Source organism: Lissotriton vulgaris, chromosome 4_1 (assembly GCF_964263255.1).
Source record: "Lissotriton vulgaris chromosome 4_1, aLisVul1.2, whole genome shotgun sequence".
Classification (NCBI taxonomy): Eukaryota; Metazoa; Chordata; class Amphibia; order Caudata; family Salamandridae; genus Lissotriton; species Lissotriton vulgaris.
Window position 1 is genome coordinate 958,584,421 of NC_141691.1, and position 24,533 is coordinate 958,608,953.

The 24,533-nt window shown below is 50.5% G+C and overlaps 1 protein-coding gene across 3 annotated transcripts in view; it reads right to left on the reverse strand.

Moving 5' to 3' along the window:
- Positions 1 to 24,533, reverse strand: part of KDSR (3-ketodihydrosphingosine reductase) — a 580,180-nt gene that overhangs the window by 78,512 nt on the left and 477,135 nt on the right. For all 3 annotated transcript variants that reach the window (XR_015309888.1, XM_086965222.1, XM_086965220.1), the window contains one exon: positions 16,605 to 16,688. Coding sequence is in view for 2 of the 3 variants with exons in the window: in XM_086965222.1 (XP_086821348.1) it covers positions 16,605 to 16,688 (84 nt within the window). In the remaining variant the exon portion in view is untranslated. The remainder of the gene's footprint in view (positions 1 to 16,604; positions 16,689 to 24,533) is intronic.

Sequence of the window (24,533 nt, forward strand, 5' to 3'; positions counted from 1 at the left end):
ACTTCATAATCTTCAGACTGGATAGAGTAGGCAGGCCAAGAAGAGCCTTGGCAGTGATTTAAAAAGTACAATACAAATGCCACCTTGAGACAAGCAACATTAGCAGCTCTTGTGAATCGCTTTATTAAGATCAAAACATCTCTCTAGCTCCTTCTCTGCTATGTTAATTTATAGATCTCCTTGTGCAAGGACTTCTATCCTGTCTGAAATAGCAAATCTCAGAGCCCCACTTGGGAAATCGAAACTCGTTTTTTCTGGGAGACTTTAATTACTATCTTGAGGATAGTACGAATTGAGATACCATAGCTCTCAAAAAACCCTGGCCTGTCTGAAGCTGCTACAGCTGGTTTCTGACCCCATTCACATAGCTGGACACACCATTGATGGTATCTTCTGATCCCAGGCTGGCTTTTACAGTCAGACCTCCCCTCGGCTGTTCTGACCATTCAGCAGTCTCCTTTTCATTTGAACTGCCCTCCCCCATATGAGGGACACTCCGGTCTACACCAAGATTCAGAAAAGGGACTGAAACGGGGTGCCAGCTTAATTTGGGTAGCATGTCCTTGACTGTTCAGAAGGATGTGGACAGAGGGGCAGAGGATCTCTACGCCTGGCTAGGTGATGCAGTGATAAGGGCCCTCACAGGAAAGTTCCCTCGGCTCCCTGGTTCTCTGGTACTGAGGTGTTTGAGGCAAGTCTGCAGTCGGCAGGAACGTGTCTAGAGAAGGAATTATGAGGAGCATGAAAAGACGGATTATAAGTCTAGGATTAGAGATATGAGGGCTCTTACAGAGGATTAAGCTAAATACTATACTAAAGTAATTGAGGCAAATTCTTCTAAAGATCTTTAATAAATTGTCATGCCATTATCTACACCTTTTATCCCTGCTGTAACTACAGGCTGAACATTAGCTATGCAGTCAGCTCACGGATTTCTACCAATCAATTATTGCGAGTATCTATAAGGAGCTCGAATTGCGAATACTAGCAGAGGACGATTCGATGCCCTTAAGAAGAGAGGAGCAATCAGAGACTAATTTTTTCGAAATCTTTGAAACTACCCACAAATAGGCTCACAGTCGCCCCGCCACCACCCCCAACACCAGAACTGGTGAAAAAGCACCTAGTTATTACTAAGTCGAGCTCGCCTCTCGTACCCTGTGCTCCTAAAACTCTTCAAATGGTGGCGAGTGTGATAGCGCAGCCCCTCTCATCAGTAATGAACAAAGCCATTGCTTCTGGATGTTACCATCAGCTGTGGAAGGACTCAGCAGTGAAGCCTCTTCTCAAGAAACTTAACCTGGATCTCAACGACCTTAAAACTTCTGACCCATCACTCTGCTCCCAGTTCCTGCTTTGATCTAGAAAAAACATCTTAACCACTTAATGGCCCATGGGGAAGAGCAGAACTGGTTGGATGCATCATAGTGTGGATTCGGGAAACTGCTTTGGTTGTGGCTAAGGACAGTGTTAGGCGACTTGTGAATGATTATCTGTTCATCTGTGCTACATGTGGTTTCTTACGCTGATGACACCCAGCTCATCATATAAATTTCTAAAAACACAGTAGATACTACAGCCAATTTCAATCACTGCATAACGGTAGTAGCTGTGTGGATGGGGAAGAACTACCTGAAGCTCAAAGTTGGAAGTATTCTTTAGAGCACATTTGGAATAATTTGGAATAATAATTGGTAGCCTGAGACTCGAGCGACTCCACCAATGCCCACAAAGAGGGCTAAGAACCTAGGGGTGACCCTGGACTGCAAGCTCTCATTAGATCTTCAGCCCAACCGCTGTGTGTTTCTGTCTGAATAAAATGTTGAGAAAATGTTTTCCCTTTATCCCTCTTCCAGAAGCACAAGTTACTTACCTTCGGTAATGATATATCTGTAAGAAACATTAGTTAGTATTAGATTCCTTACCTTAGAATATCCCCAGGCGTCAGACTGGATCCGAAAACTTTTGCGTAGCAGTTTCCTTGCGCGTAGGTAGGCGTCGTCTGCGGCTCCGTGTCCGTCGTTGGCGCCGGGATGACGGAGTACTTAGACGCCGCCCTCGCGCTCTGACGTCAGTTTTTATACATAGCTTTTCCGCGCCAGAAACGCAGTGTCATGATAAAAACTAATGCTGGTGTCCTGAAATATTGGCCCAGAAAGGGGATGACCTTAACTCTAGATATCGGTTCGCAGAACGGGGAGGATGGGTGGGGCGGTAAGGAATCTAATACTAACCAACAGATATATCGTTACCGAAGGTAAGTAACTTGTGCATCTGAAAGAAACAGGTTAGTATTAGATTCCTTACCTTAGAATAGATACCCCAGCAATCCCAACCCTGGTGGTGGGTCTGCGAACCAAGCTCACACCAGAAAGTCCTGTAGAACGGAGCGGCCGAAAAAGCCATCTCTCCGGAATTGGCTGTCCAGGCAGTGGTGTCTTGCAAACGTGTGCAGCGAGGCCGACGTAGCTGCCTGACAGATGTCCTGCAAGGGGACTCCCCGGCCCAGGGCAGTAGTAGCTGCCGTAGCCCGAGTGGAATGGGACCTCAGGCCAATAGGAGGCTCCTTTTTAGCCAAAGAGTAGCATACCTTGATGTACAACACGACCCACCGAGAGATGGTCCACTTGTGCACCGCCCGATCTTTCTTAGCGCCCAAGTAACCAACAAAGAGTTGGTCATCCACCCGGAACTGGCGTGTGCAATCCAAATAGAATGAGAGCGCACGTTTTGGGTCCAGACGGTGGAGCCTCTCTTCCTCTTTCGAGGGATGCGGAGGCGGGAAGAAGGTAGGCAAGGTGATGGACTGTCCGATGTGGAAGGCTGTGACTACTTAGGGCAGGAAAGAGGGTCGCGTCCGCAACACAACTTTGTCCGAATGGACAGAAAGGAAGGGAGGTTTAGAGGAAAGAGCCTGGAGCTCACTCACTCTCCTGGCAGAGGTGATGGCAACCAGGAATGCAGTCTTCAGAGTAAGGAGACGAAGAGGACAGTTATGAAGTGGCTCGAAAGGAGCTCACATCAGATAGGTCAGAACAAGGTTCAAGTCCCACTGAGGCATCACGAAAGGAACAGGAGGAAACATATGAGTGATGCCCTTCAAAAACCTATTTACAACTTGGGACTTGAACACAGAGGGCTGATCAGGGAGCCTTAAGAAGGCGGAAATAGTAGAGAGTTAGCCCTTGATAGTGCCCAGAGCAGAGCCCTGCTGGGCAGGAGAGAGAAGAAAGAGGAGAAACTCTGAAAGAGGAGCAGAAAGGGGATCCACAGCCTTTGCTGTGCACCATGCCACAAATTTGTTCCACCTGCAGGCGTATACCGATTTTGTGGAGGGACGCCTGGCTGCCAGAATGACATTACAGACTTCAGGAGGCAAGTCAAATAGCCTCAACTGCCGCCGCTCAATTTCCACGCAGGTAAGTGGAGACTGGACAGGTTCGGGTGGAGGACCATCCCCTGCTGCTGCGACAGAAGGTCCTCCTGAAGAGCAGACGAATCGGAGGATCGACAGACATGCTGAGTAGCTCGGGATACCAGTATCTTTGTGCCCAGTCCGGAGCCACAAGGATAACTTGGGCCCGGTTGCGTCTGATCTTCAGCACTCTAGGCAGAAGTGGTATAGGCAGAAAGGCGTACAACAGACCGCAGCTCACTCGCGACGAAAAGCGTCTCCGAGCAAGTGCCGCCCTGGAAATTCCAACGCGCAGAACTGATGATATTGCGCGTTCTCTTCTGTGGCGAATAGATCTAACCAAGGCTCTCCCCACTGCTGAAAGAGGCCTTGCGCCACGTCCGAGTTCAGACGCCATTCGTGATCCATCAGGCTGAGTTTGTCCGCCCTGGCGTTCAGGGAACCTGCCAGGTGTTGAACCACCAGGGTCACGCCCTGATGTTCCAGCCACTGCCAGGAGGCGCAGAGCCTCCTGGCATAGGGCCCACGACCCCACCCCGCCCTGTTTGTTGCAGTACCACATGGCGGTGGTGTTGTCCGTGAACACCTGCACTACATTCCCCCGGACAGAGGGGAGGAATGCCTTCAGTGCAAGCCGGATCGCCCGCAGCTCCAGAAGGTTGATGTGGAGCCGGGACTGCGCCGGAGACCAAAGGCCTCTGATCTCTTCCTCTCCCATGTGGCCCCCCAGCCCTGGAGAGACGCGTCGATCACAACTACGTGCTCCGGTTGGGGTAGGGAGAGGGATCTGCCGCTGACCCAATCGCGGTCCGTGAGCCACCACTGCAACTGTCTTGCAGTGCCCTCCGAGATCAAGACATGGTCGGACAAGTTGCCCTGATGCTGGGCCCACTGAAACTTCAGGTTCCACTGCAGAGCCCGCATCCACCACCTGGCGTGATGCACCAGAAGGATGCAGGAGGCCATCAGCCCCAGAAGCCGTAGCGTCAACCTGACCGAGACTCGGGATAAAGGCTGAAAGATCGGAATCAGAGCCTGAATATCCCAAACCCGCTATTCGGGAGCATAAACCCGAAACTGCGCCCAGTCTAGAACCGCTCCGATGAAGAGGAGCTTCTGAGAGGGACACAGGTGTGACTTCGGCACATTGATGGAGAACCCCAGCAGGTGCAGGAAGTCGGCCGTAGTCTGGAGATGGCTGACTACTGTCTGAGGCGGGCCCGTCTTCAACAACCAGTCATCGAGGTAGGGGAAGACTGAAACCCCTAACCTGCGCAGATGAGCTGCGACCACCGCCATCACTTTTGTGAACACCCATGGGGCGCTGGTAAGGCCAAAGGAGAGTACGATAAACAAAGTGCTTGTGGCCTACCGTGAACCGTAGGTAACGCCGGTGGGCCGGCAGGACGAGGATATGAAAATAAGCGTCCTGCAAGTCCAATGATACCATCCAGTCTCCCGGGTCCAGGGCAGCTAAGGCGTAGGCCCCCTTTGCCCTTCTTGGGAACCAGAAAGTAGAGGAAGTAACAACCACACCCTACTTCTGGCCCAGGAACGCGTTCAATGGCCCCCTTGTCCAGGAGGGCCGTAACTTCCTCTTGCAGAAGACACGTGGTGGTACTGCGGTGGCATGGCTGGAGGGGTCGCCTCGAAGGGGAGGGAGTAGCCCCTTCGGACGATTTGCAAGACCCACCTGTCCAATGTGACAGTGCGCCAGAAGAGGAGGTGATGGCGAACCCTGCCCCCCACTGGCGTCACATGGGCCTGAAAGCTCGGACTAGGAGAGTTTTGAGGCGGATGCTGCAGGGGTAGGTGTGGACTGACCTCGCCGTTGACCCCGACCTCCGCCACAGCGGGTACCATGTCCACGCCCGCGCTGGATGTTAGTCTGCGGGCCGTGGCTGGCAGGACGTGTGGGGGCGCCCCTTCCTTGGCCACAAAAGGAGCGAAAGTCAACAGTTTGCTGGCGTGGGGCAGAGAGGCCCAAGGACTTGGCCGTAGCGCTGGAGTCCTTAAAGCGCTCAAGCGCACTGTCTGCCTTGTCGCCAAAGAGGCGATGGCCATCAAACGGCATGTCCATAAGGGTGTTTTGGAAATCAGCTGAAAAGTTGGCGGACCTCAGCCAGGCGTGGTGACGAATCGCCACCGTCGTTGCCATCGCTCTGCCCAGCGAGTCCGTGGTATCAAGCCCACACCGGATGGAATACCGTGCTGCATCTCGACCCTCCACAAGGGCTTGGGTGAGTTTAGTCCGGACCCCCTCCGGACATTGTGGCAGAACGTCCTCGACCGTGTCCCACAGAGAGTGGGTGTAACGGCCTAAGAGGCACGCGGTGTTGACCGACCGCAACCCCAAACTAATTGAGGAGAACATCTTTTTACTATACTGTTCGTACCTCTTAGATTCTCGATCGGGGGGAGCCGTCGGGAATGCGGTCTGGGAGTTAGAGGCCTGGATGACCAGGCTCTCGGGGGTGGGGTGGGTGGACAGGAAGCAAGGGTCGCCTGGAGCCGGGCGGTGGCGCCTGGCCACGTTCCTATCTACAGGCGGGCCTGTAGCGGGCTTGGACCAAGTGCCCAGAAGAACGTCTGACAAGGCCTCATTAAACGGCAGCAGAGGCTCAGCCGGGCTTGCCTGTGGTTTAAGGACCTCAGTGAGGAGATTAGTCCTGATGGCCGCGACGGGGAGCACAAGGCCCAAGGCCTTGACAGCCCGCGTCAACACCACACTATAGGCAGCCCCCTCCTCCGTAGCCAAGGTAGGAGGGGAGACAAAACCAGTGTCTGGGGAGGTGTCCAGACCACTGGCCTCCCCTAGCTCACCTGCACAGTCCTGAGAAGACTGGCACTCACATGCCGGAGGGTCCTTGGACCCCTCCCAATCCTCTTCGCCACCCACCTCCTGATACTCAGGGTCAAAGGATGGGGCCGGGTCATTGAAGTAAAAATCTCCTAGTGGCGTCGAACGCGCCGCTTCGGCAACGGACCTGAATCGAGGGTAGGGCCGGGGTCGACCTCGTCCTGGGACGGCACCGAAGGCGACACCCTGGGGGCCGGCGTCGGCGAGGTCGTAAGGTCGACCGGCGACGACCCGGATCCGGAAACGGATACAACGGGACCCTGCGGCGTCGGGACCGAAGTCGCCGACGGCGCCAGGGTCGAAGCACCCGAAGGCACCGGGGCCGAAGCACCCGGCCCGCGTGGGGACCCAGTCGGGGCCGTTTGGCCCGAAGGTGCCTCTGAACCCGACGGAGGAGTGAGCGACCTCATGGCCTTGAGGAAGGCCTTGATCTCCTCCGGCGTCGCATTCTTAAAGACCGGCTGGTATGGAGCAGGCTGCGACGCCTGCGGCACCGGCGGAGCTGCCTGGGGAGGTTTGCCCGAACTCCCGGCCGCGTCGCGCGAGCGTCAGGGGGAGTCAGAAGAGCGATGTCGCCTCTTCGACTTCTTGTGCCTCTTCCCTGAGGACTTCAAGCCCGAAGACGGATGACAACTCCCGGAACTGTGGTGACTCCGGCCCCGCGACTGGTCCCTCGACCTCCTTCCGGACCGGGACTTCGAGCAGCACGGGGCCGACTGCCGGAGCTAGAGTCGCTTGTGGGACCACTCCCGTCTAGCTTTGGACATCAGGGCCCAGCAGTCGGAGCAGGACTTGTTGTCGTGGTCGGGACCCAGACAGTGAAGGCACCGGCGAGGGGGGTCGGTAACCGACATCAGTCGGCTACAATCGACGCAGGGTTTGAACCCGGGCATCCCTACCGGCACCGTCTGAGTCGAGTGACTTCGGAAGATGATCAAAAATGATCGAAAAAAAATAGTCAAAAAGTGACTATGGGTACTACTTTTTCCGGATCGGTGCTTGCTGGCATGGAAAAAAAAAAAGAACTGACGTCAGCGCGCGAGGGCGGAGTCTAAGTACTCCGGCAACGTCATCCCGGTGTCAACAACGCCGACGGACGCGGAGCCGCAGACGACGCCTACCGACGAGCAAGGGTACTGCTACGCAAATGTTTCCGGATCCAGTCTGACGCCTGGGGATATTCTAAGGTAGGGAATCTAATACTAACATGTTTCTTTCAGATCTGAAACAAGTGGCCTTGGCACTAGTCATTTCTCAAATTGACTACTGTAATGCCCTATTATCTGGAGGCTAATAAGAGCACTCCGGCTAAATTAGTTAGTGCTGAACGGTCTGGCCAGGCTCCTTTTGGACATTCCAAAACGTGAGTCTGCTTCCAATGGATTACATGACCTTGATGGCTCCCTGTAAGTAAACAGATTATGTTTAAGACAGTCTGCTTAGTACAAAAGGCCCTTTTTCAGACCTGCCCATCAAGAACCAAGGATACGTTACAAAGTTACATCCTCTGGAGCATTTGCCACTCAATGGCACTCAATCTTAATAAATGGGGAGGCGGAGCCTGCTCCGTTACAAGACTTTGGAACTCGCTGTCAATTCATCTGACCAGGATTAGAGCTAAATCCCCTTTAAAAAAGCCTTAAAGACCTGGCTTTTCATGCTATAAGATATCTCTTACATGCTCATTGGTTTCACTCCACGTGGGAGGAGTCACACCTCTGCGGCTACAGCGCCTCTACACCCTTGGGCATTTGTTGGGACTAATAAATCCCATCGCTGTGAATAAAAAAAATAATGGTTGACCTGTCAGGGTCCCTGCAGACCCCAGGATCAAGGCTACGGGGATAATCGTACCCTGCCACTTTTTCTTTGTATGTCGAGTCTTCTTTTTGGCACTCGGCTGAAGCCTCAAGATGGCTGCCAACACTTTCTGTCTGGCAGCCAATCAGAACTCTGCACATCTCTGCAGAAGCTCATCATTCGCAAAGGTTTTCGGTCATAGAACCAAAAGCTACCATTCTGAGTGAGTTAGTGACTGAGTGGCTGCACAGGTGTGTGTAGCTGTATGGGTGAGGGAGTGCGAGTAGCTGTTTGAGTGTGTGTATAGGTGAGTGTGTGAGTGGCTGTATTGGAGAGTAAATGTCTGAGTGACAGTAAGAGTGAGTGGGTGTGCGAGTAGTTGCATGGATGTGTGAATCGGTATGTAAGTGCTTATGTGGGTGTGTGAGTGGTTGTAATGGTCAAGTGCGTGGTTGTGTCAGTGGCTGTATGGGTGAGTGGGTGTGAGAGTATTGGTGAGTGAGTGGCAGTGTGAGTGGCAGCATGGGTGAGTATGTGGGTGTGCAAGTACCTGAATGGGTGAGTGAATGGCTGTAAGGGTGTATGAGTGGGTGTGTAACTGTCTGTATGTCTATGTGAATGGCTGTATATGTGTGAGTGGCAGTGTAAATGAGGATGTGTGAGTGTCTCTATGGATGAGCGATTGGTTGTGAGAGTACTGGTACGGGTATGTGAAGCATATGTGGGTAGGTGTACGAGAGGTTGTATGGGTTTGTTTCTGTAGATTATGTCATCAGTGATGTCACTGATCATGTCATGAGTGATACAATAGGGGGCACAAGTTATAGTTAGCTCAGGTAACTAACTGCTGAATTTCTATGGTTTTGTACGATTGAAATCTAAGCCCAACTAGAACATCCCTGTAACCTTTGATTTTTTTCGGTGAATTTCTAAGGTTTTTTTATTTTATTTCCCAACTGTGGAGCCTGGTAGTGACTGCATAAATGTCTCGCCGAGTGTGAGTGGGTGGGTGAGTCTGAGTGGGGCGAGTTGGTTTGAGAGTGCCTCCATGAGTTTGACAGTCAGACTGTGAGTGACTGCATGAGTATCCGAGTGGGTATTTTGCCTCTTTCTGACCTTTATTTTCCCTATTTCTCATCTTTATCGCAAGCAGGGAACTGCATGAAATAGCAACCCCATGCTTGCAGAAGCAATGTCTTCATTTGTTTCCCTCCACGCATATTTGAATGCAAGAAAACAGATGAAAACTCTGCTTTCTGAAAGCTGGAGCGTTTTGACAGCTTCGGCTTGCAGAAAGCAGATTTATATTTGCGTTGACACATAGCAAAAGCAAACTGCGACCTCCCGAGGGTGGGTAGCAGGAGCGGGCCCTGGGGAGGCGGCGGTCCCCAGGGCCATCAATGGCTCCACAAGGGGGGCCGCAAACCAACCCCACCCCATTATAAAACTTTGACCCGGGTAGGTCTCGGTCCCCAGGGACAGTTATGTTATGTTATGTTATTTTGTGTCTTTTATAGCGCTCGGCTACTCAGAAGAGTGTCCCGGCGCTTTATTGACAACCTAGGAAGACAAACGCAACACAACAGATTAAAAGAAAGCAGGGTCAACAGAACACGAAAAAAAAACGAGGAAGCAAAAAGCCAGGTTTTCAGGCCCTTCCTAAAGGCCAACAGATTTGAGGTACTGCGTAACGTCAGGGGCAGAGAGTTCCAAAGCTGAGGGGCCCGGAGCATAAATGAGCGACCTCCAATACGGGCCCTCCTCACACGCGGGACAATGGCAAGGAACTTCGACTCTGACCTCAAAGATCGGGCAGGACGATAGGAAACTAGCCTCTTCTGAAGGTATTTTGCCCCCGTGGCGTAGAAGGCCTTGTGAGCAAGGGTTAAAGCTTTAAAAACTATCCGCTGTCGGATAGGCAGCCAATGAAGCGACTGCAACATGCCAGATACTTTGACTCGCCTATGCAGGCCAAAAATGGCACGTGCTGCCGCATTCTGGACCACCTGCATCCGTTGCAGGAGATATTCAGGCAGGCCAAGATATAGGACGTTGGAGTAGTCCAGTCTTGACCCGATCAAGGCCTGTACCGTAATCCTCCTGTGGTCCTCAGAGAGCAACGGAAAAAACTTCCGAAGCATGCGGAGAAGACCAAAGCAGGTGCCAGTGAGGGTGAGGATCTGAGATCTTAAAGTCAGACCGTTGTCAATTTTAACCCCCAGATTCTTAGCTGACTGAGGCGACCGCCCCGGGGGAGACATGTCAGCAGGCCACCATACCTGCCAGTCCGGATCGGATTGACAACCGAAGAAGAGCACCTCTGATTTATCTGAGTTGCACTTGAGGCTGTTCAGTTGGAGCCATTTAAACACAGCCTCAAGGCACTCGCGGATACTCTCTCCATCGAAATCCTCTCCTTTCCGGCAGGTAAAGAGCAGCTGAGTTTCATCTGCGTAGGATACGATCTGGGCCCCGAAGGACTCGGCCAGAGCCGCCAGAGGGGTCATAAAGATATTAAAGAGAGTCGGGCTCAGTACAGAGCCCTGTGGGACTCCGACTCCCAATGGCGGCATCTCGGCAGAGCTAGAGGAGGCCCAGACTGTCTGTCGGCGGCCAGCCAGAAAAGATGTAAACCAGCTGAGCACCGTCCCCCTCAGACCGATCTCATGAAGTCTGACGAGCAGATCCTCATGGGGGACGTGTCGAAGGCCGCCGACAAATCGAGCATGATCAGCATGGCTCTACCACCCGAGTCTAGCGTCTCCTTGATGGCCTCAGACACCTCCGGCAGCGCCGTCTCCGTACTAAGATTGGGACGAAAGCCCGATTGGGTGGAATGGAGCAGGTCGTGTGATTCCAAGAAATTGGAAAGCACGTTATACATGTGCTTCTCCACGGTCTTGGCCAAAGCGGGGAGAAGAGAGATAGGCCTGTAATTGGCCAGAACCTCAGGGGCCAAGCCGGGCTTCTTGATAAGGGGGATAACCATCACTTGCTTCCAAGCCAAAGGGACCACACCCTGGCTCAGAGAAAGTTTCAGAAGGGGGTTGACCAGCGGATTTACGACTGCCGCCATCTTCGCCAAAAATTTGGCTGGGCATGGATCGAGCGGCGATCCAGATTCAAGATTGGCCAGAAGTGTCAGGGACGAAGCAGTTGAAATAGGCGGAAAGTCAGATAAGACTGGCCCTAGAGGAACCGATGAAATTAGACCCGCCTCAGAACAAAGGAAGGCACCAGCCGGCGCGGTGGAAAGGAGTCTTTTATCAACTTGATCTTTGTCGTAAAGAAGCAAGCAAGATCCGATGCCCACGACTCTGTGGGAGCAGTCTGGGCCGCATTCGACCGTGGGGCAGTAAATTCCCTAACGATCGTGAAGATCTCTTTGCAGGAGTTTGAAGCATCCTCAATCCTCCTAGCAAAGTAGCTCTTCTTCTCAAGGAAAATATCTCGATGGTAGGCTTTGACCACGGTTCTGTATTCGAGTCTGGCGGCTGGATTGTACTGAGCTCGCCAGGCTCTTTCTGCCACCTTGCACTGCCTGCGAGAAGCAAGTAGCGCACCAGTGAACCAAGGAGCAGAAACCCGTTTAGCCAATGAATGGGGGGTCCTCAAGGGGGCCAGGTCATTCAACCTGTCCACAAACCAGGCCTGCAAGGACTCCAGGTCCCTCTCCAAACCCCCTGTAAGAGGGCAAGGATGTGCACACAGTGCCTGTGACAACATTTCAGGAGTCACCCGGTGAAATGCCCTTGACGCTGATCCTAGCTGCCTGGGGGCACTACTCGGGGGTTTCTTCCTGGCCGGTATGTAAAAGTTAACCAGACGGTGGTCTGCGACAGACCCCCCCCTACATTAATTTATTTCATGTGAGGTGGCGGTCCCCTATCTGCAGTGGTTGGAGGGCCCCAGTTGGCAAGCCCGCATTGATATTTTCAAGAGCTCCGCGTAGGTGACCGTCCCCGCGACTGCAGGGGGCGGGGGCAGGCGGGCTAGCGCCACCTCGCATTAATTTCATTTTATTTACCCTGGGGAGGTGGAGGTCCCTGGGGCTTTTATAAGCACTAGGAGGGGGCCCGTGCACCCGCCTCCTTTACGTAATTGCTCATCCCCAGGGACCCGGCCTATCTGGGGGCTAAAGATTACAGAAGCGCGCCTCCTCCCAAAAATTAACACAAAGAAATTGGGTTTTTCCCTCTGCGGGGACACCACCCCCACCAAGAGGCCTAGGGGGTCAGGGTATTCCTACGTTGCCCCCTTCTCTTTTTTTTTAGAATCTGCTGTAGCAGAGTCCCAAGATGGCAGCTAACAATTCCTGGTTGAAGTGTTGGCAGTCAATCACATTTCAGCACGGGAACTGGTGGATCCTCGAATGTTCCAGGACTCTATATATACAAATTTGGATTTCGGTTAATATATCTCAAACTACTGAATGGGTTAACACCAAATCAGAAAAAGGCTCTTTTCTGGACTAATATCCAACTTTCAGCCAAATTTGGTGTAGTTCCGTTCAGCGATTCGGGCTGTAGTCGTGTCTAAAATTTTAATGGGACTCATCATGGGAAATGCAAGGATTTTGACCCCACGCCCTTTTTCCTTGGCCCCCGGTTGACAGATCACCCCAAAACTTTCCACGCACAACATGAATCCCCGGGCACTTTTTTGGGGGAATATTTTGTGAAGATTAATCAACTAGCACCACAATTACCTACTGGCGAGCGCAGGAAGCAATACAATTATATATATATATATATATATATATATATATATATATATATATATATATATATATACACACAAACACATTTATATACACATATATACACACACATACATACACAAATAAACAACAATACTGACTGAACCAGGTTTTTATTTTTGTACAAATCATTGAAAAAACATCAAAAAATGAATCCCCGGATTTAATTCCCCAATCACCTGCATAGCAAAGAAATTTCTTTCCATGGTGTGATCATTTCTTTGGAAACTGAAAGTTTAAAAAACACACTGTACAAAAAAAAAACTGGAGAAAGTTTCTTCACTACTCATGCTTCCACAAGAACACACTAAAAGACAATTCTCTAGTCAGCCAATTCATAAGAGTTAAAAGGTTAATAAGTGATCAAGATAAATAAATCATCCAAGCAAGAAAACTTTTAAACAAGGTCTTCTGTCTGAAGTTCTTGAGAAGGGTAAGAGTAGGGTATTAACAGACAGAAAGTACTTTTGACACACAATTCCATTACAAGACCGGAGGCTACATTATGCATTTTCCTTTAATGCATTCCAAGCAGCCGCATACATCACAATTGTAAAATTCCCAAAAAGAATAAAGGCAACACATAAATGCCATGAGACACTAACAATCAGCTTCTTTTAAATGCGGCTCAAAGCAGATAAGTTGATCTTACTACTTCATGTTTTTACTGTATTTAACTTGCTTAAGCTTGCTTAACCGCATGCGCGCTAGCGGGTTTTCCCTCTGTGCGCTGAAATTTGAAAATCATGGGTAACGTGACAAAGCCAGCTCGTCATTCGAGTAGCGCAGGTAACGCCGATGACGAGCTGGCTTTGTCATCCGCATCGAAGGGGTTAACCACTTTTCTTTTTAGGGTGTGCTTCTGGTGCTGTACGCCGCACCCCTCCTCACTACCAATCTCCAATTTATGGAGATTCCCACTTTCCTGTCCCCACCTGAGCGTGCGCGTGCCTGTAATCTCTTCTGCTTCATTGTTTTTTTATGCCTGTATTAACTGTATTCTATCCCGCATTAAATATGCTTGAATTATCTTTTTTTATGTTATTGTGACATTACGCTATCAGCGCTTGTTCAATTCAGCGTCTTTAATGGTGGTTACCTCACGCTCCCTCAGGTAAGCCCTTTGAGCCGCTGTGAGCCTTCGCGCTTGTTTCCTTCATTACCGTAGCTCTATTTCCGCCATTCCGGAAAAGGCGGCCTGGCAGAGGAAAGTACCTCGGCAACAGGAGCGCTACGTCCTCCCGTTACTAGGTGCCATTCTTCTTTTCCTCCGGCCTCCAGCTGATCACTGAGCCGATCGGGCTCGAGGTCAGAGGGTAACGATGGCAATAGGACGCTACTGAGCGCTCAAGCTTGTCGAGAGCCGCTTTTTCTGATGGAATAAACCGCAAGTGCCCATTAACTTATTTTTCTACATTAAAAAAAGAAAAAAAGGATTATTTACAAATTCAGGAGAGCCTGGACCTTCATTAATACCTTTTATGTCTCTATTTGATGGTGCTTTTTTACCGTTTCTGAAGGCCTCCTTCCATCATTAGAGGATTTTAACCCCTCGATCTTACATTTATTAGACCTTGCTTCTCTCACAATGTCTAGCTCAGATTCTGCTGAGGCTTCCGCCCCTACCGCCAAGTTAGAGAAAGAGACTTTTAAAAAGATGCTGCACATGGAAGTGAAATCAAGTATGTTAGAGAGTGCATCTCAATTTATGGCATCTAAACAACCCCTCACATTAGAGGATACGGAGCATTTTTCATCATCCCATTCTCTTAATGACTCAGAATTAAGAGAAAGAAAAAAAAGAGGATAAAAAAATGTAAAAATGTTGCACAGCATGGGAGGTCTTGGCACCTCATCAACTCAGGGAGGTTTTGGCACTGCATCGAATAATGGAGGTCTCCCCACCTCAAATCACCAGGGTGTCCTTAGCGGCACAAGAATTGCAGGTGTCCAAAGCGGCACAAAAAACAAGAATTCTCTTTATAGCATAGAGGACGATAATTCTGATGATTCTGAGTTTTTGGATTAATATGTCCTCTATCTCAATGGCGAGGATCAGGATTCTGATGAACCATTAGAGGACATCCCATCTTCCTCTAAGGATACAATTCTTAATCCATTAGGGGAAGAAATGTTCTCCCCACAAGATTGAACCACCCACAGAGCTATGAACGGTCTCCACAAGACCACGTTGCAAAATTTATCAAAAAATTGATCAGGAATCCCTTGGAAAGAGAAGCGCGCAACGTTGGCAGAATGTTCAATTAAAGGCCCTATTCCAGAGGCCGTGGATTGGGTAGAGGATACCAACAATTCACAGTTCTACCCTCAAAGAGGTAGAGGCCAACGAGGCAGATGATTCAGATCATGTAGAACAAATAATTCAAATACATCCTCAGGTGAGTGTTCTCCCTTCTCCTTCTTCCCCTTTAATGGTGGGGGGGCAGACTCAGACATTTTTTAAACAATTGGAAGTTGAGTACTCAAGATTCTTGGGTCTTAAATACTGTAAAAGGTTTTATGATCGATTTCTCACAAACACCTATTCAGACATCTTTCCCGAAGGAAATGCCCTTGACTCCGGACCAACAAAACATTATAGAGGAGATTTCCTCCATGATTCCAAAGGGTACAATATTAGAAGTCCCAATCGAACAAATAGGCTTCATAAGCAACCTTTTGTTGGTAGAAAAAAAGGACAAAGGTTGGAGACCCGTCAAACTTGAGAGATCTGAACAAATTTTTGACGTACATGACTGCATGAAAGGAAAATGCATAATGTCAGCCTCTGTGTCTAATGAAATCCAGATTCTCTAGTCATGTTAATATGAGAATCGCAATTCAATCAGCATTAACCAGAGACTTTTGGCTGTCTCAAAGTAGTCTATTGAAAGCAATAAGATCAAGTCTACCATCCTGAAACACTGGACAGTACTGGTACTACTTATTAAAAAAAAAACAATTTGTTTTTAATCTAACACCATTTTTCAATCTTTATTTGGAAAGGCTCGGCATAGAAACCATAAATAAATACTTTGTAAGAAACAAATCAGAAGGAGCAACATAGTTTGTATAGCATGAGGGACCATACCCTCTTCAAATTGTGCCCACTGCACAGAGGAACATAAATTTGTCAACCCTAAACAGGACTGAAATTCCTCATTAGAACACCAATTAGGCCTGGGTGGTGAACTCAACCAAAGTCGGACTATGGTTCTCTATGGCCCCTAGGTGTAACAGGAAGCATTTACCACAGGATTTCAATTCATGTTTGATCCCAGGTGCCAAATGCCAATATTGTGTGGATCCTTGACCAATATTTACTCTCCACAGTCGAGGCTTAGCTTGAAACTGGGAGGCGGGGGTGGGCTTTCCTAGTACAGTTATGACACCCTCCCCCACCTCAAACATTCCACCACCAGGTTATCCCTCCTTCCCTTCCTCTCCCAACGCTACCACCTGACTCAAAGTCCAATCACAGCTGTATCTTTAGCCCCACTGTTGCATCTGTCCCCTTTGCACAGGCTTACACTCCCCATACAATCTATTGATATATTTTAAACCCTACCCTCTCCGATCATTTCACTGTGTTACCGTAAGCACAATCCCTCTACATTATGATCTTTAGGTATCTTTTTTTCATTCACCTTTTTTGTTTCTCAATACTCCCAAATACTCCATTATCAACTTCGTCCGTATATTAAAGAGCATTCCATTATTTATTTATTTGCAAAAAGAATGTTGTTACACAACAGCAATAGCATAAGTACCTTTGATTTGTTTTCCTCTGCAAAACCAGGAGTGTCCGTGTCGGGTGGGTAAGCAACCGTTATATAAACGTTATATGGTTTCACCTACAGTTAAAATAAGTAAATAAAAAAAGAGGTATCTATATTCTGAAATTCAACAAATACAGCAAACATTACACTGCGTATTAAGGACAATATCTCACAGCGTTCTCGTTTTTAATGTATTTCATACATCTTTCAGATAAATTCTTTACTCCAAGGATCATATATGTAGAGGCCTAATGAAAAAGGCTGTAGTTTACTTGAATACTCAAACAGGTCACTAATTCTAGAAACAACTGAACAGTCACATAATGCCACATTATGCCAGGCAAGTCAAACAAAGTACAGTTACATTTGTATTAACCGGGACACATTAAAGCACAAGTTACTTACCTTCGGTAACAATATATCTGTAAGAAACAGTAGTTAGTGTTAGATTTCTTACCTTAGAATATCCCCAGGCGTCAGACTGGATCTGGAAAGTTTTGCGTAGCAGTACCACTGCGCGTCGGTAGGCGTCGTCTGCGGCTCCGCGTCCGTCGTCGGCGCCGGGATGACGTCAGTACTTAGGCGCCGCCCTCGCGCTGACATCAGTTCTTATACACAGCTTTTCCGTGCCAGAAAAGCAGAGTCATAATAAAAAACGACACTGGTGCCATGAAACTAGGGCACTCAAAGGGAAGAACCTTAACCCTAGATATCGGTTCGCAGAACGGGGAGGATGGGTGGGGCAGTCAGGAATCTAACACTAACTACTGTTTCTTACAGATATATTGTTACTGAAGGAAAGTAACTTGTGCATCTGAAAGAAACAGGTTAGTGTTAGATTCCTTACCTTAGAATAGATACCTCAGCGATACCAACCCCGGAGGTGGGTCTGCGAACCAATGATCACACTAGAAAGTCCTGAGAACAGAACGACCGAAAAAGCCATCTCTCCGGACTTGGCTGTCCAGGCAGTAGTGTCTAGCGAACGTGTGCAGCGAGGCCCACATAGCTGCCTGACAGATGTCCTGCAAGGGGACTCCCCGGCCCAGGGCAGTAGTAGCCGCCGTGGCCAGAGTGGAGGAATGGGCACGCAGTCCCACAGGAGGCTCCTTTTTAGCCAGAGAATAACAAGCCTTTATGCACAAAACGACTCACCGAGAAATGGTTCGTTTGTGCACCGCACATCCCTTCTTAACGCCCACGTAATTAACAAAGAGCTGGTCGTGCTCCCGGAACTGGCGGGTACAGTCCAGATAGAATGAGAGCACACATTTTGGGTCCAGACGGTGGAACCTCTCTTCCTCTTTCGAGGGATGCGGAGGCGGAAAGAAGGTGGGCAAGGTGATGGATTGCCCGATGTGGAAGGCTGTGACTACTTTGGGTAGGAAAGAGGGACACGTTCTCAAGACAACTTTGTTTGGATGGACAGAGAGGAAAGGAGGTTGAGAAGAAAGAGCCTGGAGCACACTCACTCTACTGGCAGAGGTGGTGGCAACCAGGAATGCAGTCTTAAGAGTTAGAAGACGAAGAGGGAAATTATTAGGTTGCTCTAAAGGAGTGCACATCAAATACGTCAGAACAAGGTTCAAGTCCCACTGAGGCATCACAAAAGGAACAGGAGGAAACATGTGAGTGATGCCGTTCAAGAATCTATTTACAACAGGGGACTTGAAAAGAGAAGGCTGATCAGGAAGCCTCAAGAAGGCGGAAACGGCTGAGAGGTAGCCTTTGATAATGCCCAGAGCAGAGCCCTGCTGGGCAAGAGAAGGAAGAAAGAAGAGAACCTCTGAAAGGGGGGCAGAAAGGGGATCCACAGTCTTTGCTGTGCACCATTCCACAAATTTGTTCCACCTGCCGGCGTACACCGATTTTGTGGAGGGATGCCGGCTGCCAGAATCACATCACAGACTTCAGGAGGCAAGTCAAATGGCCTCAACTATCGCCGCTCAATCTCCACGCATGGAGGTGGAGAGTGGACAGGTTTGGGTGGAGGACCATCCCCTGCTGCTGCGACAGAAGGTCCTCCTGAAGAGGCAGACGAATCGGGGATCAACTGTCATGCTGAGTAGCTCGGGATGCCAGTATCTTCGTGCCCAGTCTGGAGCCACAAGGATAACTTGGGCCCGATCGCGCCTGATCTTCTTCAGCACTCTGGGCAGAAAAGGTATAGGCGGAAAGGAGTACAATAGACCGCAGCTCCACTCGCGACGAAAAGAGTCTCCGACCGAGTGCCGCCTTGGAAATTCCAACGCGCAGAACTGATGACATTGCGCGTTCTCTTCGGAGCGAATAGATCTAACAAAGGCTCTCCCCATCGCTGAAAGAGGCCTTGCGCCATGTCTGAGTTCAGACGCCATTCGTGATCTATCATGCATCGGCGACTGAGTTTGTCCGCCCTAGCGTTCAGGGAACCTGCCAGGGGTTGAACCACCAGGATGACGCTCTGGTGTTCCAGCCATTGCCAGAGGCGCAGAGCCTCCTGACAAAGGGTCAACGACCCCACCCTGCCCTGTTTGTTGCAGTACCACATGGCGGTGGTGTTGTCCGTGAACACCTGCACTACACTTCCCCGGACAGAGGGAAGGAATGCCTTCAGTGTAAGTCGGATCGTCCGCAGCTACAGAAGGTTGATATGAAGCTGGGACTCCGCCAGAGACCAGAGGCCTATAATCTATGCCTCTCCCATGTGCCCCCCCCCCCAGACCAGGAGGGACGCATCCGTCACTACTACGTGCTCCGGTTGGGGTAGGGAGAGGGATCTGCTGCTGACCGAATCGCGGTCCGTGAGTCACCACTGCAACTGTCTCGCAGTGCCCTCCGAGATCAGGACATGGTCGGACAGGTTGCCCTGATGCTGTGCCCACTGAAACTTCAGGTCCCACTGCACAGCCCGCATCCGCCACCTTGCGTGATGCACCAGAAGGATGCAGGAGGCCATCAGCCCCAGAAGCCGCAGCGTCAACCTAACCGAGATTCGGAATAAAGGCTGAAAGATAGGAATCAGAGCCTGAATATCCCAAAGTCCCTGTTCGGGAGGATAAACCCGAAACAGCGCCGAATCCAGAACCGCTCCGATGAAGAGGAGCTTCTGAGAGGAACACAGGTCCGAGCCTCCTCCGGGCAAGCTGGCAGCACGTCCGCGACCGTGTCCTACAGAGAGTGGGTATAACAGCCCAAAAGGCAAGCGGTGTTGACCGACCGCAACCCCAAACTAAGTGAGAACAGCTTCTTACCGAACTGCTCATACCTTTTTGATTACCGATCAGGTGGGGCAGTCGGGAATGCGGTCTGGGAGTTAGAGGCCTGGATAACCAGGCTCTCGGGGTGGGGTGGGTGGACAGGAAGCTAGGGTCGCCTGGGGCTGGACGGTGTTGCCTGGCCACGTTCCTATCTACAGGGGGACCTGTAGCGGGCCTGGACCAAGTGCCCAACAGAACTTCAGTAGGGGCCACATTAAACGGCAGTAGAGGCTCCGAAGAGCTTACCTGCGGTTTAAGGACCTCGGTGAGGAGGTTAGTCCTCACGGCCGTGACGGGGAGCTCAAGACTCAAGGCCTTGGCCTCCCTCGTCAGCACCACCGTGTAAGCAGCCCCCTCCTCCGTAGCCCCGGTAGGAGGGGAGACAAAGCCAGTGTCGGGCGAAGTGTCCAAACCACTGGCTTCCCCTAGATCCACTGCCCAGTCCTGATACGACTGGCACTCTCGTGCCAGAGGGTCCTCAAACCCTTCCCAATCCTCCTCGTCTCCCATCTCCTGATAATCAGGTGCAAAGGATGGGGCCGGGTCATAGCAGAATTGCTCTTCTCTCGGCGTCAAATGCGGCGTATCCGGACCGAGGGAGGGACCGGGGACAACGTCGTCCGGGGACGGCGTTGGGGGCGATTCCCTGGGGGTCGGCGCCGGCGGAAGGGTCGTAAGGTCGACCAGCGGCGACCCGGATCCGGACCCGGTGGGGCCCTGTGGCATCGGGACCAAAGTCGTCGACGGCGCCGGGGTCGAAGCACCCAGCCCGCTTGGCCTCCCAGTCGGGGCTGCGGGGCCCGAAGGCACCACAGCGGGACCCGACGGAGGAGAGAGCGACCTCATGGCCATGAGGAAGGGATCGATCTCCGGCGTCGCGTTCAGCCCAGGGACTGGCAGGTATGGAGCTGGCAGCAGCGCCTGCGGCTCCGGCGGAGATACGTGGGCGGTGTCGCCTGAACCCCCGGGCCGCATCACGCGAGCGTCAGGGGGAGTCGAAAGAGCGATGTCGTCTCTTCGACTTCTTGTGCCTCTTACCTGAGGACTTGGAGCCCGATGAATGGTGTCGACTCGCCGAGCTGCAATGACTGTGGCCCCGCAACCGGTCCTTCGACCTCCTCCTCGACCTGGACCGTGAACGGCGCAGGCCGAATGCCCGAGCTCGAGGCGCTTATGGGACCGCTCCCGCCTAGCCTTCGATGTCAAGGCCCAGCAGTCGGGGCATGATTTGTCGTCGTGGTCGGCCCCAAGGCAATACAGGCACCGACGGTGGGGGTCGGTAACCGACAGACGGTTAGAGTCAGCACAGGGCTTGAACCCGGGCATCCCTACCGGCATCGAAAAAGGACCCAAAAAGGATTGAAAAAAGTTAGTCAAAAAGTGACTCGCAAGACACGCATCACGGAGGGGGTCGTGGTGCCTATAGTAGGAACATCGACTGCATGGAATTAAGGATTAACGGGACGGCAAGTTGATCGGCGGAAGATCGAGCCGCCATTTTGTGAGACGCATGGTGCGGTCGTGGACGGTGCGGATCTGGGCACCCTTGCCAGCTAGAGACTAAGGTGAAGACGGTGGCTAAGGGGCTCTGGTGTGCAGGATTTGCGGAGGACTGACCCCAATATGGGTGGACTTGTAGTAGGCACCTGGGACACAGAAACAGAAGGCAGTGGGCAGCAACCTGCTTGACTTCAAAATGGCGGCCGTTTGAGACAACCACAGGCTTCAATAACTCCGCGAGTGCCAGAGACGGCATGCAAGGTTGATACTAATGAGGGGCGGAGCAACTACAAGACTGGGACCCAAAAGGAAAAACTAGGGCAGTTCAATCCTCTCCCTAAGGGTGAAATAACAAACACTACACACCAATGAGGGGAACAGAGGGACAGACCTCACAACACATGCATTAAAGCTCCACCGGTGACAGCACATGTTTAGCTCATACCTTATCTGAATGGTCTCTCTAGCAGCATTTGATGCAATGTGTCAGCAGGATCCCATACAGCTTGCACAACGTCCCATCTATCTTCTGTGTGCCTGGTGCCTTGTGGTTGCACATAACCCCCCCCTGAGCAAGACTATTCTACATCACCCTCCTCCAGGTAACCATTTCCTTTTCCTCCTCCTTAGATCTCTCCTTGCGTCATCTAATGAGTCTGATCTTGGACGATGCCCCATGGGAAGAAAGGGATACTGTTTTGTACTTACCTGTGGATTTAACGGATGTGGATACCTCCTGCGGAGCCCGAACAGCCTTGGCGGATGCCCGATGGAGCAGTCCTATGTAGCTATAGAGGAGTCTGGCCCCTCGGCCGTCACCTACCCAGTCGGACATTTGACATTGTTTTCCGCGCCTCCCCGTTTGGTCTCCTTCCCTCTCCTTCCTCTCTGATTCTCTTGATGCTAACTGCTGTAACTATGTATCCTGTAACTCCCTGTTTCAACTGATGTAGATACCCACAGCGGAGCCTGAACAACCTTGGCCGATGCCCGGTGGAGCAGTCCTATGCAGCTATAGAGGAGTCTGGCCCCTTGGCCGTCACCTACCCAGCCTGACATCTGACATTGTTTTACCCGTCTCCCCGTTCAGTCCCCTTCCCTCCCCCTCCTCTGCGATTGTTTGGATTCTAACTGATGTATCTATGTATCCTGTAACTTACTGATTCAACTGATGTAGATACCTACTGGGGAGCCTGAGCAACCTGGCCGATGCCCGGTGGAGCAGTCCTATGTAGCTATAGAGGAGTCTGGCCCCTTGGCCGCCACCAACCCAGCCGGTCATCTGGCATTGCCTTCCTCGTCTCCCCGTTTGTGTCTCCTTCCCTCCCCCTCCTCCTCACTCTTTCTTTGATTCAAACTGTAACTCGCTGATCCAACTGATATAACTATGTAACCTGTAACTCGCTGATCTTCATGTAAAGCGCTCGGATACCTCCGGGTCTAGCCAGCGCTATATAAAACTTTGCAAATAAATAATAATACATTTTTTTAAAAAGTACTGCTTTTTCCGGATCTGCGCTTTGCTGGCACGGAAAAAAGAAGAACTGACGTCAGTGCGCGAGGGCGGCGTCTAAGTACTCCGACGACGTCATCCCGGCACCAACGACGCCGACGACTGACGCGGAGCCGCAGACGACGCCTACCGACGCGTAGGGATACTGCTACGCACAACTTTCCTGACACCTGGGGATATTCTAAGGTAAGGAATCTAACACTAACCTGTTTCTTTCAGATTCCCTATTTAGAGAAGAACAGTAATGGAAAAGCTGTAAAAAGAGTATAGAATTACCATATTTATCTTCTTTGGATAGAGGTGGATGGTGTGTTTCCCACTGGTGCAAACTCCTCCAGCTCTGCAATCTGCCCACGATGTGCAAAGGAAACTACTAGAAATGGTGGTTAAGGTGCCTAATCAAAGAGTATGGTCCAACTGTGCTGGCTATTTACCATGACCAGCACAGTTAACTCCTTGAAAGTCTGCCAAGCAAATTATTGTGAATTCCACTGAACAGTAGATAGTGTTGCTAACATATGCATATCCCACGTATCACAGGGAGATCCAGGGCAGTGGGATAGTTGTCCACTGCAAAAGTGAGAGTTAAAGAGGCTTGTGACAGCTACGTCCAGGACATCCTCTCAAAAAAAAAACGCGAAGGAGGGTTAGAAAACGTAAACATTTTCTTGGGCCTCCATCACCTTCATTTATGCTGGATGCCTTTGTCAGTAATAGCAGCTTAGGCCATGGGAGAATGAGCACACATTCCCTCCGGGGGCTGATTCTGGCCACTGGGTAGCAGATCTTAATGCAGAGCATGATCAAGCTGGAGAGATTTCTCTTCTGCATAGCCTTGACCTTTTTCGCTCCAACGAACCCAACAAATAGCAGATCATCCAGCCGTCTCCACTACACCGAGGCTGAATGCTAACGCGAACCGGACATACCTAATAAGGAGAGTCAATTAACTAGTCAGTGAACGGATTATCCATGTATGGGCTTAGAGCGCATCCGACAATTAGCCTATGACCAGTAAATCAATAAAGGATTTCGAGCATAAATACGACAGGGTGAGCTTCCACAGCCATTACCAGCGGAGCAGCGTAAGGGGTAGCACGGAGGTAATTTCTTCCTGAGTCTGTAAGTATTGGGTTAACAAAACACCATTCCCCACCCAAACAGTGAGAACAAAATACTGAAATCGATTTTTTGTCCATCTAGATTGCGAATTTGGCAACAAACCCCAGACGTTCTTGAAATGCTCATGAAGCAAGAAAACCTTACACAATGAGTATGACCAAAGTGCCTCTTTTAACTTTATGTGTGTTATCTTCGTTGTGTGTCCTGTGTGTCTTCTTCCTTTACAGGATCTATGCATTATTCGTGCTCCAGGTGACTGCACCTGTTTGAGCCACCCTAATCAGGGCAACCAAATTTATTTTCTTTTTTGTTTTTTGTTTTTTCAGGTCATGCAACTGCATGGTCTTATACCGCTGTAGGCACATTATAGCCTTAGTTTACCATTTATACACTGTAAATAGTCTTTCACATTTTAGTTATTTACACATTATATAGAAAAACGTGAGTAAGGTGGGGAAGTTGTGCCCCCGTCCTGAAGAAGGAGCACAAGCTCCGAATCATGTCGACGCACACCAGAGGTACTGTCCATAGTCACAACAGCTAACT